This window comes from Simochromis diagramma, unplaced genomic scaffold, assembly GCF_900408965.1.
Source record: "Simochromis diagramma unplaced genomic scaffold, fSimDia1.1 OVJJ01000802.1, whole genome shotgun sequence".
In the NCBI taxonomy this organism is placed as follows: Eukaryota; Metazoa; Chordata; class Actinopteri; order Cichliformes; family Cichlidae; genus Simochromis; species Simochromis diagramma.
The window spans coordinates 16,278,118-16,296,781 of record NW_024387492.1 but is presented as its reverse complement, the minus strand read 5'-3'; the positions used below and the strand labels follow the sequence as shown (position 1 = coordinate 16,296,781).

The 18,664-nt window shown below is 39.1% G+C and overlaps 2 protein-coding genes across 11 annotated transcripts in view; one reads left to right on the top strand and one right to left on the bottom strand.

The window, feature by feature from the left end:
- ryr3 (ryanodine receptor 3) overlaps positions 1-15,195 on the top strand; it is a 117,471-nt gene extending 102,276 nt beyond the window's left edge. For 5 of the 9 annotated variants that reach the window (XM_040018286.1, XM_040018285.1, XM_040018284.1 and 2 more), the window contains 25 exons: positions 132-211; positions 315-391; positions 473-546; positions 1,475-1,489; positions 2,799-2,879; positions 3,015-3,103; positions 3,206-3,334; positions 3,432-3,536; positions 3,774-3,855; positions 4,019-5,301; positions 5,402-5,454; positions 5,538-5,700; positions 5,809-5,895; positions 6,290-6,490; positions 6,570-6,700; positions 7,190-7,232; positions 8,039-8,166; positions 8,487-8,547; positions 8,635-8,781; positions 9,913-10,047; positions 10,602-10,758; positions 10,864-10,928; positions 11,854-11,954; positions 12,030-12,081; positions 14,436-15,195. In XM_040018286.1, coding sequence (XP_039874220.1) covers positions 132-211; positions 315-391; positions 473-546; positions 1,475-1,489; positions 2,799-2,879; positions 3,015-3,103; positions 3,206-3,334; positions 3,432-3,536; positions 3,774-3,855; positions 4,019-5,301; positions 5,402-5,454; positions 5,538-5,700; positions 5,809-5,895; positions 6,290-6,490; positions 6,570-6,700; positions 7,190-7,232; positions 8,039-8,166; positions 8,487-8,547; positions 8,635-8,781; positions 9,913-10,047; positions 10,602-10,758; positions 10,864-10,928; positions 11,854-11,954; positions 12,030-12,081; positions 14,436-14,531 — 3,635 coding nt within the window. In that variant the 3' untranslated portion in view covers positions 14,532-15,195. The remainder of the gene's footprint in view (positions 1-131; positions 212-314; positions 392-472; positions 547-1,474; positions 1,490-2,798; positions 2,880-3,014; positions 3,104-3,205; positions 3,335-3,431; positions 3,537-3,773; positions 3,856-4,018; positions 5,302-5,401; positions 5,455-5,537; positions 5,701-5,808; positions 5,896-6,289; positions 6,491-6,569; positions 6,701-7,189; positions 7,233-8,038; positions 8,167-8,486; positions 8,548-8,634; positions 8,782-9,912; positions 10,048-10,601; positions 10,759-10,863; positions 10,929-11,853; positions 11,955-12,029; positions 12,082-14,435) is intronic. The other 4 variants (XM_040018289.1, XM_040018287.1, XM_040018288.1 and 1 more) reach the window with 1 other exon arrangement.
- A 70-nt stretch (positions 15,196-15,265) lies between these two features.
- Positions 15,266-18,664, bottom strand: part of aven (apoptosis, caspase activation inhibitor) — a 37,496-nt gene continuing 34,097 nt past the window's right edge. Inside the window, exons 4-6 of one of the 2 annotated variants that reach the window (XM_040018311.1) lie at positions 18,307-18,402; positions 17,596-17,845; positions 15,266-16,088 (exon numbers count right to left, since the gene is read on the bottom strand). In XM_040018311.1, the coding sequence (XP_039874245.1) occupies positions 15,931-16,088; positions 17,596-17,845; positions 18,307-18,402 (504 nt within the window). In that variant the 3' untranslated portion in view covers positions 15,266-15,930. Of the gene's footprint in view, positions 16,089-17,535; positions 17,846-18,306; positions 18,403-18,664 lie in introns of both variants that reach the window. The other variant, XM_040018310.1, reaches the window with a different exon arrangement.

Here is an 18,664-nt window from a genome sequence, read left to right as displayed (position 1 = left end):
TACCTGTTTGTGATCTGTAAAGCACTTTGTAACTATATTTAGAAAAGTGCGTGCTTGTATTTGTTTGTAGAGATTATGAATTGCCTTAACTGGCTGCTTTTTGTTTTTTTATCTTAAATTTTTGCTATCAGGTCGTCTGGGCCCCATGGTGACCTGCACCCTCAAACTGGGCATCTCCATCCTAAATGGAGGCAACGTGCAAGTTCAGCAGGTGAGGTCATTCTGCACTGTGTGTGCATACCGCCAGTTTATGACTTTAATTTCACATTTCATTTTTTTGACAAGACTGTAATGCTTTACTTCACCCATCGCAGAAAATGCTCGATTACTTGAAAGAAAAAAGAGATGCAGGCTTTTTCAAGAGTCTTTCAGGACTAATGCAGTCCTGCAGGTCGGTACTATGATATTATTCTTCCTGGAAACAAACGCATGATTCATATGCTCATAATTGATTTTGAGGTTCTTCTCCTAGTGTCCTGGACTTGAATGCATTTGAGAGACAGAACAAAGCAGAAGGACTCGGCATGGTGACAGAGGAAGGTTCTAGTAAGTGAAGTGGACTTTCATTAGATGCATTGTGTGACATCTACTTTGTTTTCTCTTTCAAACGGTTTCTCTTGAGGTTCTCAGAGTAGACGCCTGCTGCTGAAACACCTGATATTATCCTTGATTACACCCAACAGAAGATTATACCCTTCCCCACCCCTCAATGAACTAATGCTGAACCATGCCAACTTTAACATCAGCATCTATTGAAAGCTCTTAATTAATGCTAATTCATAGTTTATGTATGGCCTTTGAAATCAAAATTTCATTGCTATGGATGTAAATTTTGATTAATAGAAATAGTTTGCTGCTTGTCAGTGTGGTGTCTTTAATGTCTTTTTTTGCAGTAATCAGAGTACAAGTAAATTACATTTGTATATATATTTTTGGACTTTATACAGTGGAAGATATGGGATAATGTTGGGTTACTGTATGGGTTTCTTAATGAAGGTTAGGTTAAATAAAAATATTTAGTCTTAGAGGACATGGTCCAGCATTAAAACAAGACCTATCATCTCTCTCTAACTTCCAACAAAAGCACTCTTCACTTGATGCTTCTCACATCAAACAACGTCTGTTTGTTCATCATTCAGTTCTCTGCTAAACATTTCCACTGAGTTCTGTGTTTAACAATTCACTGTTACTACTCGTGTCTGTTAACGTTACAAACTTTTCACCATGACTGAATTCTTATTTGGTCCTCATCTTATTAGATGGTACATAGAAATAACCCAGGCCTATGATTTTTATTTTTTTCCTTTCTCCCTGTCAGAAAACAAATTTCTTTTTAACTGCATGTCTTTGTTTTTCACTAGTAGCTGATATATTCATATCTCTTGGTATTGTAACTCAATGTCCTCTCTTTTTGCTTATGTCTTCGTGTATTGTTCGTCTCCTTCCTGTCATTTTAAAAACCCATCGATGGCAGTCCACACTGAGCGGGGTAAATAGCAAATTTAGATCATGCTGATATGGCTATGCTTTCACCCTGAATGTCCCCTCCATATCTGTGGTCCATACTCCTTGCTTTATATGGTACCCAGCCCTGCCCTTCCCCAGATGCCTGTAGGGAGACACTGTGCATGCCAACTGTTAGAGTACACAGAAAGTGGATCTTCAGAATCCACTGACTGTCCTTTTTTGTGATATTTGTTCCCATTCCCTTCATGTTAACATTTACTAATGCAAATCCTATTACTGATGCTCAAATATGTCAGTCTAAGGCTATCAGTGCCACTTCCAAAGGGTTTGACTTGAAGGTCTGTGGATCATTCCACAGCCTTAAAAAGCTTTGTCTTGCTTTCTACTTGGGGCCTATTTCACAAAGCTGGTTATGATACAGATGTTTAACTTTCACATGGTTTTATATGCTTAAAGAACTGTACTGTGCTCATTTCATATAGCTCTGTTGACTAGCTGATTTTTAAAGTGAATTAGGTAATCCCGTCTGTCCGCTCTTTGTCAGGCCCAGTCATGGCCTGCATGTGAAAGTTATCAGGCTTCCTCCAGCTTATGGAAATGTCCTAGTGTTTCACTGTTGTTTAAGGAAAGAGCATTTTTACAAAAAAAAAAAAAAAAAAAAAAGCACTTTGGATTCAGTTTTGAATCTGCAATCTAAAGGCCCTGGACTTCAAAATGTTTGGAACATGAAACCTGTCCTGCTTGCGTCATATTAATTGCTTTTAAAGGGAGATTCACATATTATTAGTATTATTGTTATTATTCCTTCTCATGTTGAAATAAAAAGGTAATGCTTTATAATAAGGTTCTTGTATTAAGTGTTAGTTAATGTATAATAAGATGCTTGTAACTCCTGACAGAATGATTATTAACATTATGCAACCCAAATTAACCACCTTTTACAGTGTATGCGTTGTTGTTTTTTTAAGCTAGCTTTTATTATTTTATGTCTAATTTATTAAGAACATAGTGGACAGAAAGACAGAGCTATGAAAAGCATTATTAAAAAGTTAATAATAATATATTTACTAACCTTGTAAGCCATTGTTCTCACATTAAATGCAATAGTTGCAAAGAAAACATAGTTGGCTATTAAGTTCATAGTTTATAATACATTATTATATGTTATTGTTTAGTATGCTATGTATATAACATCTTATTAACATCTTAAGAAGGACTTATAAGAGCCTTACTGCTGTTAACTAACACTTATTACAAGGACTACAATATGAAGTGTTACCAGTAAGTATTGCAGAGTTTCAGCTGTGTTCACCAAAATATTTCCTCTCAAGGCTCCAAGGTGCTACAGAATGATGAGTTTACTAAAGATCTTTTCCGGTTTTTGCAACTTCTGTGCGAGGGCCACAATGGAGGTGAGGCCCTCTTTGAGTTTATTCCAAATGCACGTTTTCATCGGAAACACAAGAGTTTGTTTGCACAAGTTTAGTTTATTGCACCGGTTTTACAAAAAAGCATCGAGGCGTTGAGAATATTTGTTCATCTTTCAGATTTCCAGAATTTTCTGAGAACCCAAACTGGAAACACAACCACAGTCAACATCATTATCAGCACTGTGGACTATCTGCTCCGTCTTCAGGTGATTAAAGCACAAAACTGAGGGCTGGATCCATCTTTAGTATGATCGTCACCATCTTTGTTGCGTTTGTTTAACCTGTTTCTCACTGTGGTTCTCCTTCAGGAATCTATCAGTGACTTCTACTGGTACTACTCTGGCAAAGAAGTAATTGATGAAACCGGAAAGCGAAACTTTTCCAAAGCGTTATCTGTAGCAAAGCAGATATTTAACTCGCTGACTGAGTACATCCAGGTAAGATGCTGATCTCTCGCTCAGCACTGTTGAGTTTGTCAAGTCGGGATTAAAATATTTCATGATGTTTTTTCTTCACTGTATTTTTTTCCTGCAGGGTCCATGTATTGGGAACCAGCAGAGTTTAGCACACAGCAGACTGTGGGATGCAGTGGTGGGCTTCTTGCATGTTTTCGCCAACATGCAGATGAAGCTGTCTCAGGTATGATACAATTGTACAAGTTGCATCATACCTAACAGGCTAATAGACTTTCTCATTTCTGTGAGGAGGTGCATCGCTAAGTAGAGCATTGCAGCCACAGCATGTAGTTTGTTTTGTAGCAGAAAACATGTCATTTCTTATTATGATACTTACATATGCCATAACACCAAACATTGAGTGCAAATGGCTAATTGCTTGAGACAAACCACTGAATGATAGTTGACCATGTACTTGTAGGATGCCAGTCAAATTGAGCTGCTGAAAGAACTGATGGACTTACAGAAAGACATGGTGGTCATGCTGCTGTCTCTGCTTGAGGGTAAGAGCCTGAAGTTTTAATGTAATTTTGGAGAAAATACCAAAAACAGAAAAAAATAATTGGGCTTTAAAGACTAAATACACATGTACAAAAAAAGTTGTCTTTTAAGTACATATGTCATTGTCTTTGTGTATGATTATAAAATGTGTGCCTTACTTCCCAGGTAATGTGGTTAATGGAACAATTGGAAAGCAGATGGTTGACACCCTGGTGGAGTCTTCCAGCAATGTGGAGATGATTCTCAAGTTCTTCGACATGTTCCTGAAATTGAAGGATCTCACGACCTCTGACAACTTCAAGGAGTATGACCCTGAGTGTAAAGGCATCATTTCTAAGAAGGAGTTCCAGAAGTCCATGGAGAGCCAGAAGCAGTACAGCCAGTCTGAGATCGAATTCTTGCTCTCGTGTGTAGAGGCGGACGAGAATGACATGTTCAACTACAAGGAGTTTGTGGAGCGGTTCCACGAGCCAGCCAAAGACATCGGTTTCAACGTGGCAGTCCTTTTGACCAACCTGTCTGAACACATGCCGCATGACTCCCGACTTGCCACTTTCTTAGATCTGGCTGAAAGTGTGCTTAGTTACTTTGAGCCTTACCTGGGTCGTATTGAAATCATGGGCAGCGCAAAGCGAATCGAGAGGGTTTACTTTGAGATCAGCGAGTCGAGCCGCGAGCAGTGGGAAAAGCCGCAGGTGAAAGAATCCAAGCGTCAGTTCATCTTTGACGTGGTGAACGAGGGCGGAGAGAGCGAGAAGATGGAGATGTTTGTGAATTTCTGCGAGGACACCATTTTTGAGATGCAGCTGGCCTCACAGATCTCTGAGCCAGAAGTGGTTGAACAGCCCGAAGAGGACGAAGAGGAAGATGGACACAGCATTCTGGAAGAGCTGACTGCAGAGGAAGAGCACGCCCTGGAGTCTGCCTCTGCCTTCACCACCGCATGTCGCTCAGTCAAGAGCAAGATTGCACACGTCCGCCAGATGCTTTCCATTAAAAACATGCGCAAGAAGTTGAAGAAACTCAAGAAGCTGAGCATCAAGGAGATAATCACAGGCTTCTTTGCCTTCTTCTGGATGCTGTTCACTGGGTTTTTTAAGGGTATCTACAGCCTCATCTTTGGTTTCTTCCACGTCATTTGGTCCTCCATGTTTGGTGGAGGTTTAGTCGAGGGAGCCAAGAACATAAAGGTGACGGACATCCTCGGAAACATGCCTGACCCGACTCAGTTCGGCATCCACGGAGATGTGATAGAGGGAGAGAAAGTGGAGGCTATAGAATCATTAGGAAACCTGGACATAGCCATGGCACCAACAGGGGATGTTGTAGAGGTTGACGTGATGTTGGAGATGATGAACGCGCCTAAAAAAGAAGGAGGAAAACATGTGGAGCCAGGCCTGGGGGATGTTTGCGAGCTGAGTGCTGAGCCCTCCGCTGATCATAAGAAGGTCCATAGTCACAAACACAATTTAGATATCTGCCTTTAATTTCCCCTTCCATCCATCCTCTCATCTTATATAAATGTTTTTTTGTTTTTGTTTTTTGCAGAAAGCTGCTGCCAAGAAGGTTGAAACCCCTGAGAACGAACCAGAAAAAGCAGAGTGAGTAACACTAAGTGAAATTAAAAGTAATTGTAATCAAAATAAAATTAACTTAAAAAGCAAATAAAAAATGATAAATACAGCACAGAGAACCAAGAGAAGGAGGATAAACCAAAGGAGGAAGAGGCTAAGGAGCCAGTGACAGAGGAGAAGCCCAAGACCAGGTCAAGTCAGCCTAAAGAGCCAGCACCTGCGTTCATGTCCAGTATTTTTGCAGTTCTGGATGTCTATCTGAACAAGACGCTGGTAAGTCATCATAGTTGGTTTCATTCCTTATGCAGTTATCTCTAAAATGTGGGCACACTTTGAAAGCTATCAATAGTTAGTCTTACTGTGAAACTTCTTTCCTCACAGAACTACCTGGCTCGTAACTTCTATAACCTCCGCTTCCTGGCGCTGTTTGTGTGTTTTGCCATCAACTTCATTCTGCTCTTCTACAAGGTAACTCAAGCGTTAAAGTTTCAGTCAAAGTGGAGCGCAGATTTTCCATAAAACTGAAAAGTGACAAAAGGTGACATGACATGAATATCACAAGTGAATTTGCGCTGCCACTTAAATAAGAAACACAAAACAAGGAAGTCTAAAACAAGTCATTAAAACTTTGACCAAAACTTTCATAAAAAAGTCTGTTTAGACAGCCTTTAAAACGGCAACGTGTTGAGTGCTGTGTTGTAGCAGAGAGACATCAATCAATAACTCCTGAAAAGCTTCATATCAGTGGAGGGGTTCCCAATGATCATAGAAGTCAAAATGCAAAGATAAAGCTGGAAACATCTGGTAAAAATGTCCCAATATATTCATTATGTGAGTGTACAAGTTATTTTTTGCGCTTCAGGTCACTGGTGAAAGTGATGAAGAAACTGATGATGAAAACCGCTGGGGTGCTGACGAAGAGGATGACGAGAACACGTTCTTTGACATGGATGAGTTTGTGCTTCAGGAGAGCACCGGCTACATGTTACCAACGCTGCGCTTCTTGGCAATATTCCACACCGTCATCTCGCTCGTCTGCCTGGTCGGGTACTACTGCCTGAAGGTGGGGAATGCCTTTGTTTGGCTGAAAATGGTCACTTTCTAAAAGATGCAGTCTTACTGTCCCAATGTTTTGATTTCAGGTTCCTTTGGTGGTTTTTAAGAGGGAGAAGGAAATTGCCAGAAAGCTTGAATTTGATGGGCTGTACATCACTGAGCAGCCATCTGACGATGATATCAAAGGCCAGTGGGATCGACTTGTCATCAACACCCCGTGAGTTTGTGGCCTTGTTAAAAATGTGGTTTGGATTTTGTTTGAAATTATCTAGTTTAAAAATAGTATATAGATATACGTTCATCTGGACGTAGCGTTTTCCAGATGAACAGAATCAACTTTTGGAGGTCAGACTGTTACCTTTATAGCACACAAAGTGCTTTCTACTGTCTTCTTCACCCAGTCACATAAATATTCATACCAGGCTTTTATCTATCCCAAGCACTAAATTTTCCCACTCCGATAAATGCATTGGGTGCGACTTGGTTTTCAGTATTTTGCCCGAGGATGCTTTAACACATGGACGGGATGAGCCGGAGATTGAGCCCAGATTGATTGATAAATAAACCAATTCCAGATGGATTTCTGATTCTCATTTATGTCTCCATTTGTTAATTGTCTGATCATTAAATATCTGATATTAGGGTTAAATATTAGACAATATTACAACAGGTGAACTGAGTCTCTCTTGTTCACTTTCCATTACAGATCCTTCCCAAACAACTACTGGGACAAATTTATCAAGCGCAAGGTGAGTGTGGAGGAATGAGATGACCATTTTCCTGGATTAAGGTGGGATTAAACCTATTCTTAAATTGAAAACCTTTTCATGCTAGTTTTGAATGATTTTTTTTTTTTTATTTTCTTCTTAGTTTGGGACTAGGCTTAATCTTCTATGTCAGGGAAGCTGGTTTACAGGCTGTATTATATTCTAAGCTTGACCCTTTAGCGCGATTAGACTAATGTCGGTGTAGCTCACACTGAATATGGAAAAAACACATATTTGTTTTTCTAAATTACAAAATGGCTAAATATGGAGAATAAATACCCCCCGAGGGTACTTGTGTTTTAAGGGTGACTAGTGTCACTTTCTCTAAACTGAAATACTAGACAAACTCTCAAACACTTTAGACTTTCTTACCCACAGCTTTGAGTAATAGAAAGCCACTTTAAGCAAAAATACAGTTCATGATTTGTTGGGAGCTATTCGCCTGTTATTCTAAGATTGTTCCCCATCTCACCCACTGTCAGATGACTATGTATGTGTTGACTTTTAAATAAGATAAATAAAGATCGTTTTGAACTGTGAAACATGCAAAGCTGCCCTCGAAACAACTTACGAATAAAATATGGAGCTGGAGGTGTAGGAAGAGCCTCTAATGGTGGTTGGCGAACAGCTTATAGATACATTAACGCCACCCTCTGGTGGCAGTTGTGCATTACATTAGATACTACACAGTTAGTTGCATGCCATTCAGTTTTTTTTTTGTTTTTTTCCATTGCTAGTTAAAGTTAACTAATGAACCTGTTCTCTCCTGTGCTCCTCTATATGTGCAGGTTATTAACAAATATGGTGATCTCTATGGAGCAGAACGCATTGCTGAGCTTTTAGGCCTAGATAAGAGCGCTTTGGACTTTGACCCCACAGTAGAAACTGTTGAGAAAGAAGCGTCCCTGGTATCCTGGTGAGAACACACCTCCTGTTTTCTTATTCCTCCTTCAGAGATGCGCATGCAGTAAACACATTTATATATTACATTACGTGACTCCAATGTTGTAATAGAGTACAGTCAAGGAGGGTTTTTAAGACTCTCCTTGACTAGAGATGAGCAGTTTTGAAGAGATGCACCTGGTCGTTGGCAAGAACTGCCACAGAAACTACAAAACTGTACCTTCTCTATTATCTATTTCTATTAACATGACTTGACCAAGTACAAACTCAGTTTTTGTTGATGAGTTTAAATATATATGTAAACACAAACGCCTTTCACTTTGTCATCAACAGGCTGAGCTCCATTGATACAAAGTACCACATCTGGAAACTGGGCGTGGTCTTGACTGACAATGTAAGTTTAAGTCCACATAAAATCTACCATCAGTGTGATGTTCAAAAAGAGCCTCATAAAAAAAATATTTACCTTTTCCTCCTCCAGTCTTTCCTGTATCTCATTTGGTACACCACCATGTCTATTTTTGGACACTTCAACAACTTCTTCTTTGCTGCTCATCTGCTGGACATCGCCATGGGATTCAAGACCCTTCGCACCATCCTGTCATCTGTTACTCACAATGGCAAGCAGGCAAGTAGTTTTACCAGCAGAGGGAGCCAGAGTTCAAGGAAAAGCAACAATCGCACAATACAAGCATTCTACTCGCTTGAACTCAAACGATGAAAGAAATGATTCCTGGTGCATTTTTGGCTCCTCTTTTAAAAAGTTTCAAAACTGTATAAAATGTATTTGTTTCAGCAAACAATCTTTGTCTGAGTCTATGATACATAACAGAGACGAAAGAACTAGCATCGTGACTCATACTGAATATAAACATAATCAAATCATGAAAATAATACAAACAAGGAATGGCTCAGAAATCTGCTCCATGGAATATTAGATAAACAGTCATGAGAAATAAATAAAAAGACATAAAACGGTTAAGGACACAAGGTTTTGCTTTTATTTTGAGGTTGTTGGAACATTCATGCGGATTTTTCAGGAATAGGCCATTCCTACGGACTCCAAAAGCTGTCAGGAGGTGCCTAAAAACTAACTGCTAAATGAGCAAAGAGATGGATGACAGTATAATGGGGTTTTTTTTATTTTTATTTTTTTTATTGTTGCTGTTTGTCTCTTTACTTGATGTTCAACGAAGCCTTCTGCAGAACATGATGGTCTGATTCTGTCTGCTCATCAGCTCAGGCATTTAGTTGCCAAGGCTTGTTAGGGCTTCATCTTTGTCTAATGTAGGAAGACAGGGGACGACCCTATTAACACTCTGAAATATGTCAGACTGGAGTTAAAGTTTGCTTCTTTTCAACAGTTTCGACAGTTGGACTGAATGACAGTATATAAAACAGATGGTATACATATGCAAAGCATCAACGGGGAAAGATGATGAGTGATGGCACAAACCTTGGGTCTTGCACTTCTGAAGGTCTTGAAAGTCTGAATACTGATGAAAGCTAAGAAAGTACTTTAGTGCAGAACTTTATTTGAAGAAAAAAAAAAAGAAACCCACAGTAGCATTGACACTTTACTACAGTCTGACAGAAACTGCAAAAATTACTCTCAAAATTTACAGTCAAACAAAAAGAAGGCCCCAGTTGTGCCTCTGAGACGAGTCTGTCTCCTCTATTGTTGCCTCTAATCGTCACTGAGATTAAAAGAATTTCAGATAAAATGTATCCAATTAAAATGAGTCTCCTCTCCTTTCAGCTCGTGCTGACTGTGGGTTTGCTGGCTGTGGTCGTCTATCTCTACACCGTGGTGGCCTTCAACTTCTTCAGGAAGTTTTACAATAAGAGCGAGGATGAAGACGAGCCCGACATGAAGTGCGACGATATGATGACGGTATGTCTGACCACCTCCGGTGCCTATTCATGTGAAAGTGGCTGAAAATTGAAAAATACCTTTCTTTTGTGGTAGTGAAATTGAAAGACTTCATTCCTCAGCAAGGACACATTTTGAGCTGAAAGAAAAAAACATGGGGCTTTTAGTTTGAATGGTTGACTTGAACATGTTTGCCTCTTAGCCTTGTTCAGGGTCCAGAGGTAGAAGGTGTCTATTGGACAGCATTTTCTTATCTTTTATAAATTATTTCCTAGTTAATGTTTCTACAAATGAAGCCTCTAAATAGTCTTTATACTGGAAGTACAGTAACGGCTTACAAATGATTTTTCATAATCTTTTGTAAAACGTAGACCTTGATGACTCCTTTTTTTTTAACCTTACTCTAATAGATGGCTCAGAACCTCCAGCTGCAGCTCCAGTGACACTCAGTCTTCAGCCATGTTTTGTAGTTTGAAATATAGAATGAAAAAAAGAGAAGTTTCCACTTTCATACTTCCCAGCCAACGCTGAATGAGGTGTAGCTTCCTTTAATGCCTGTTTCCGCCCCTCTGTAGTGCTATATGTTCCACATGTACGTGGGTGTGAGAGCTGGAGGAGGTATTGGAGATGAGTTAGAGGACCCAGCTGGAGACCCATACGAGCTCTACCGCATCCTGTTCGACATCACCTTCTTCTTCTTTGTCATCGTCATCCTGCTGGCCATCATCCAGGGTACGTGAAACTATTTCTCATTATCTGCGTTTAACTTAAAAACCACACAGGTCTTTGTTTTCTTTACTACATGCTCCTCTAACAGAGAATTGCACTTTTCTTCAGGTTTAATCATTGATGCCTTTGGTGAGCTGAGAGACCAACAGGAGCAGGTGAAAGAAGACATGGAGGTAAGACTCTGCTCTAACCAAGCTGTCTGTTGCCAGCTATATTGTTGCTTCAGTAAGTGACAGTATTCCCTTCCTGCTTTATGTGAGTTAAGGAGCATGAACACAGGAAGTGATTTATTTGCCTCCATCGCTCTTTAGCTGATGGTTGGTGGCAAACAAACCTTTGATACCTGTTTGTCCTCTAATGCTTTTACAACCCCATCATAACTTTAATGACCGGAATCCTGTGTTCTCATTGGTGGTTCAATTGTTTGTCTAAAAATAGAGAAAAGTTTAACTTGACTTTTAATCACCGGTGATTATTTCACCCATCGTTGCGTGAAGTTGACAAATATCATTGACTTTAAACAGTCTCTGGTCACTACGCTGCTGGTGATGTAATAATCCTGTAGTCAGTCAATCCAACTCGAATTGTTTTTGAGTGTTTTCTTCATTAGTTAGTTTATCCCCTTGTGCCACAGACTAACTTAATTGTCTAATTAATTGTCTATTCCTGTGAGCCACACTGTGCAGAGGAACAAAACTGGCACAAATAAATAAATGTGCTGATAAATTAACTGAGAATAAATATTACAAAGGCAATAATTAATTTAGACATTTTTCTCCTATTTGTCTGTAATATAATGTTTTATTGCTCCAATTGTTTTATTCTCTCAGTTGTACGACACTTTGGTCAATACTTGTTTTTAAATGTTGATAAGGTGACTTGACCAGAATGTATGGCAAACTTTTTTCTTGTTTTGCATCTATTGTGCATTTGTTTCCATTTTAGCTTTCAATAATTCAAATTATTATTCATTTGTATGTTCTTTTTCCTTAACATATTTCACAAGAAAAAACTGATTAGCAGAAATCTAATTGGCAGGTTCAAATAGGATGATGACAGTCATCACTAATTTTCAATCCCCACTCATTTGTCTTCCAGACCAAATGTTTCATCTGTGGAATTGGGAATGATTACTTTGACCGGACGCCTCATGGCTTTGAAACTCACACCTTACAAGAACACAACCTAGCCAACTACCTGTAAGTACAGAAATATGACCAAACGTAATGTGACTGAAGTTTTCCCCCTTTAACACTTGTGCCTCCTGTCTGCAGGTTCTTCCTGATGTATCTGATTAACAAGGATGAGACTGAGCATACGGGTCAGGTATGTGAGCGAACACCAGTCTGTAGTATTTGGTCATTTTAAACACGATATGCATAATCTGCCGTCTGTGACCAATCTCAAAAGAACAAAAGGAAAAACTGGAATGTAACAGACTCTAACTTCAGTAGGTTTACTTATGCAACATATCAAGTGGGTTGAAATGTTGCACAAGGTACAGCTTTGCTGGAGAAAGAAGCAATGCGTGGGCTTTCTTTGACTTCTGATATTAAGTTGTTATTGTTGTGCACCTGAGATTCAACTTGGTTTTCTGTTTGATGTTCGTGTACTTTTTCTTATGATACAAATTTAGCAAAGAAATAGAAAGCTTGCACTTGTTATTCCTTTAAGCTGCAAAGGACCGCATTCAGCTACTAGGAGTGAATAAGTCACAAAAACAGTGTAATCACTGACATGCCGTTGAGCTACATCCTTAATCTGTCTACTGACGGGATATATAGTCACTGCAGATGGGATGAAACTATTTCACAACATCATATATCATCATAGTATTAATGCAACTAAACAAGTGTTCTATCGTTTGCAGTCAGACCATCTGAAATTTGTGACACAAAGGGCCAGATTTACTATGCAAGGCCTATTACCATGATAGTGCAATTGCAAAAATGTAATGATGGGAAGGAAAAGTTCTGAGGCTAATCTATTTACAAGCCACCGATTTATAAACAAGAATGTAGTCAGTCTATTCATGGGCCAAGAACAGACAGACCTGATGAGGGAGCATGAGCGAGTGACTAATGTGCTAACAAAAGTACTGCATAAACACAGATTTTACACGCGTTCCTCTCTTAAAAAAAATAAATAAATAAATAAGACAAACTGAACGTCTTTCATATAAGGGAGAAATCTTCTGCTAGAAATTACTGCCGACTGCGTTTGGTCCCGAGGTCTGAGACTCAGGTGGCGTACGGGATTCATCAAGAGGAGGGCTGCGTCATGATCCTGTTCTACTGTGTAAAAATGTAATCTGCGTAACGACCGATCTGCTGTTATAACAATGAACACAGACTATTTATTAGGTACACGTTGATAGTACCAGGTTGGACCCTCCTTTGCCAACAGATTTTGTTCCATATTGACTTGATGGCATCAGCTACACGCCCATGACATGAATCTCAAATTCTCAGTTCCGGATTAGATTGAGACCTGATAACATTAGAGGTCATTTCAGTACATTAGACTCACTGTTACATTCAAGAAATCAGCTCAAAATGACGTTGAGACATGGCATGATGTGCTGTTAGAAGCAGCCATTAGAAGACGAGTACACTGTGGTCAGTGACACATTGGGGGGGGCAGACATGGTTAACACTACTCTGGCATGCTGTGGTGGTCAAATTAGTTGGTTTAAGGGGCCCAAAGTGTGTTAAGAAAATATCTCCCACACTATTAAGCCATCAACATCGGGCTGACCCACTGATATGAGACAGGGTGGATACTTTCACATTGTTTATGCTAAATTCTGACCAGTGTCGAAATATTGCAGCAGAAATTGTCTTGACCCTGTCTGCTGAGTCATTGCCATGTGATTGGCAAATTAGATATGTGTTCATGTGGCTTAATGCACATCGCTTTTATTTTCTGCATACGGTGTGACACTGTAGATAATTACTATAGTCAATATTACATATCGTAACATTTAGACATTAATCAAACAAACTAACACACTTTTAATATATTAACTTCAATATGGTGTGTAGGAGTATATAGGAGTCTAAAAAACGTGTACACTGTTGATAAAAGACAAACAGATGTCTGTATAATATATTGATCTCTATGTAGAAACGTGACCAAGCTTAAAGCACTGAAAGCTGCTCCACTCCCTCTAAAACAAGATGCATCTATGTGTCTTGTATTGGGATTATTAGTTAATCCATTTCATGTGGGACCCAGAGTTCCAGGAGAAATTCTGGCACTGCACTCCGAGGCATCCACCTGTGCAAGATACGCACCCAGTCTCTCCCACTCTCCCATTCTCATTTCAAATAAATGAACAGTCCTTGCGGCAACTATCACAACCACATCAAGTTCAAAATAAGATGTGCTTTTTTCTACGTTGGCATGCATGCATGCAATAACGCAAGCCACAGAAACACCTGTGTCCACGTCTTTGACTTGCAAAGGTGACTCTGCGCCTCTTTAGTAAAAGCACGACAGTAGCTTCTTAAAGCCAAAGGAGGTTTTTGTGATGACGCAGATTGTAGGTAAATCTGGCCCTAACAGTTTTCTGAGGACAGAGGTCAGCAAGACCGAACAGTACAAAAAGATCTGTGAATGAGTATAACCAAAACTATGTGCAGTCGTGGCCCCTTTAAATCATTCCCTTCCCTTTTCAGGAGTCATACGTGTGGAAGATGTACCAGGAGAGATGCTGGGACTTCTTCCCCACTGGAGACTGCTTCCGTAAGCAATATGAGGACCAGCTGGGTTAGAGCGGGCCGCCTCGTCTGCTGCTCTGAACCCCAATCTCCACTTTGCTTCTACCTGGAAAAAAGACATTGAACTTGACTTCACCCTGTTACCAGAACACACACCGTCATAGTGTCGAAAAATGTAAAGAGGAAAAAAAAAAAATCTGAATTCTGACACAAACGCAAAACATAACGACTCTAAGATTTACAACTGACGATTGGACATTTCGGGTTTGCGTGTTCTTCGTTGTTACTGAAATAGTCTCCTGCCACTACGCCTCTTTTATGCAAATAATTCTTTTAATTCTGATTCACATTGCCTTTTTTCACTTGCTTAACCCCAACCTGCTGCACAATTTGTTGTTTGTAGACATCTGATAATTGTGAAGGGTTACAGCATGACAACTGAATGTCGGAATATGCACAATTTCTAGATTAGCGCCAGGATGTTACTGTCACTTCCTACCCAAACCACAAGTGAATGGATGTGTGCTGCTAGTAATGATCTAGTTAACATCCAATGAGTGAGACCTGATTTGCCTTTCAAAGCTGGTTCAAACCTGTCTGATGACATGAAGATGGTTCTTCCAGGACCAGAGACAACTCTCACTTTAGGTGTTTATCAAGTGCCGATGTGCCTTATGAAAAAAAAAAAAACTATGCAAAAGAGAAAAAATATCATTTTTGCCCCTCCTAACACAAGCAGTGCTCTGTTCTGGATTAGCTATAAGCAAATTTAGGTAAAGCTAGTTTTGGGCTTTTACATTTAAAAAAAGAAAAGAAAAAAAAGAAAAAGAAATATTTGTTGTATAATATCTAGATGATCCTTGTGTAAATGTTGCTTAGTTTGGTTTTGTTCCTGAACTGTGGTGTCCTGCCCACCTGCACTTGTTTCTACAGTAGAGGAACCCCACAACAAACGGACAATTAAACAGCAAAACTTGGGTTGAGAATTTATTGACGACAAACTGGTTACCCGCTCTTGTCTGGCCATTTATATGTATGTAGTAGCTTTGGTAAACTGCACTTCTTTTTTGATGAGGGGAAGAAAATGAATAAAGTAAGTGACGCAGTGAACCAAACGTGTCATCTGTGACCTCTTTCACTACCCGTCTGTCACCAATCCTCTGAAGCAAAACACTCCAGAGTCAAAACTTTCACAGGGAACAGAGAATTCTCTCTGAAACAGGGTGTGCTCCAGGAACGTTTTGACATACACTCACAAATGTTCGAGATGTACTGTCCCAACCTCTACACCTCCAAAACAAAACATATTGCCTCTCTTACAGCACAGGAGGGGGCAGGTCCGTGTGAAACGAGGAAGCATCAAACTTTAGCATCATAAACTTCCAGGTGGACGTAATTTTTCGAAGGATGGAAGTTGAAGCGATTGAACTGCCATGACCAAGTTCCCTGAGGGTCAGGAGATCATGCTGTCGAGCCAGTCCTCCAGGTCTTCCTCAGTCATTTCCTGTTTGCTGGGCGCAGACTGTGGAGGTGCGATGTCTTTGTCCTTCTCCACCTCAATCATCTTGTTTTCTATCGGCTTTGCTGTCACGTCTTTCACTTCTTCACATTCTGCAGGTTAATAACATGATGGGAGACATATTTTTAGTCTTTCCTCTAAACTTACCTTCTGCTAAGTAATTTTAACTTTATTATCTGTGCTTTAATTACACCACATGTGAATATTGCAATCATGCAAAGCAGAAAATCAACAACCATCCAGCGTCTCTAAAATTCAGTAACATTATTATATTTAACATACTAAAAGGGTTAAAAAATTTTATAATTCTGTGTGGTATGAGTCTCTGTTTCAGAGTTATGAGCCGGTAAGTGTTCAGTGCAACTGAAAAATTTGCTTTCAAGAAAATGTCTTAATTTGCTGCTTAATAAATATCCAGCTATTACTGCAAATAGCTGGATATTTTTCAATATGTAAAGAACAACCTGCTTAGTCTTCAATTTTTTTTTTTGCGTTAACATTAGGCTTTAAACTTTGCCCAAAGTAACTTGTCAGCACAAAAGGTGGAAGTTAACATCCTTGGTAGCTTATCTTATCTCTCTAGTAGTTAATCTAACACCATGTGTGTGGGGGAAAAAAAAATCATAAAATTGTAGTGGTTTTTTTTTTTTTTTTTTTTTTTTTTAAATAAAAAAATACTTAAAAAAAAAAAAAAAAAATAGTATTTACATGCTTAGGTCCACGTTGCCTGACCGCCTGGCAGGGTAAAAATAATAAGCAATCAGTTTTTTACGGCTGAGGGGTAAAAACTGCAATTTTGGATTTGAAAAAAACTAATTAAAATGAAAATATGTAGGAAATATCTTTAGTGTTAGTATTTTTTTAGTTGGGTACAATTTTATTACGTCTTGCCTAATGAGCCATTGATGGCTGTTTATTGAGACTCTGGATGTCGGTGAGTCAAATGCTTTCAAAAAGCAGTTTTTCTTGTAATACCTGTACTGATTTTTCCAAATGTTGCCTACGACACATGACCGTCATACAATAATAACTAAAAACCCTAAAATGAGCCCAATAATCTAAACTAAAACCAAACAATTTCAACAATAAAAAAACAAAAACATCCACTCTGCAAATTAGCTGAAACTAAACTGAATTAAAAAAAACAAAATATCAAATGACATAAAAACAAAAACTAGTCAATCCAAAATAATAAAAAATAATAATAACTCTATTAAGATCTATAGCTATCGAATCTTTAGGTCCCAAAGTTTCACAATGGCCACTTTTAAGGTTAAACTGCTAGCATGCCATGTTTTGTTTACTCTTTCCAGTTAAAAGATTATGATCTCACACAACCGTCAAAAAGATATATGTTGTGCATGACAAAGTAAATATACAGTATATATTATTAATGAATTTCTTTCTTTACACTAAGCTAACTGAAGCTTACTATTCTCCACACAGACAAGACAAGAGCGACATTAATCTTCTACATTTCCCCCAGGCTATCCCACATCGCTCAACGTGCAGGGACAGACTATCATTAAATATACTTGCCCTTCTCTGTAACAGCGCTCTCCATTTCTGCACCACTGACAGGCTCGTTTCCTACATCACCTGACGCTGGTTTCTGTAAGTTGAGCAGGTTGTCCAGCTCTTCATCAGCGTCATCCACCAGAGTCTCAGTAGCAGCAGCCGAGGAAGAAAGCTGTGAGCCTGAGCCCCCCACTGGGTTTGCATCCACGGGGACTTTCTGGCTGATGCTGAGGCTTTTTGAAGCTGTGGATGGAGGTGTGAATTTGGACATTTTTGGCACTTCCTGTTTAGGTGCTGGAGTCATACTGGGCAGCTCTACTGGTGCTGAGACCTGAAACATCAGGTAAAGTAAAAAAAACAGCTCTTGTCATGAATGTCTCTGAGAAAAACACAAAGATACAGAAGCCATATTTTCTTTTCTCTCAGAAGGTAATCAACACAGTGTATTAATCTACTGGGTGAAAATAACCAGACATGTATCAATAAATACAAAAAGGTCAGTCTATTGTTTTAGTTTTTTTATATATATACTTAATTTAACCTGATATGCCTCCATGCTATATCTTGCAACCCTAAATCCCAAAAAGTTGGGATGCTGTGTAAAATGTAATACATGAATGCAATGATTTGCAAATAAAATCTTTTGTTCACAGAACACAGAAAACCTAATTCCTCCATATAAACATATTTGTGGTTAAAGTTTACCTAAGCAACAGTTTCCTTCTTGCGTAATTTGCATTTTCTCCCGAACAACACCCAACCACAGTGTACTGGGCATCAGCTAACACTTGCCTGAATCAGCTCGGGCTCCAGGTCGAGTTTCTGATGCAAAGGCACTTCTTGAAGAATCTGGGTAAGAGCTGGGAGGTCCAAAACAATCCCTGCCATCTGGAGAACAAATGAGAACACAGACTGCAAACAAATGTTTGTATCTACAGAGTTTAGGTGAGTGAGAGCACTATCAGATTCAAAGTCTTCATAGTAAATGGATGAACATTTGTCCAACATTAAGCACATGAACACTGTACTACAACAACAGTATGAATCTGATATCTTAATCGGAATATTCTTTATAACTGTAACTGCTGTGTATTTTAAAGACGTAAAACTCCATAAATCAATTTTAAAAAGGAGCGGTGGTGATATAATT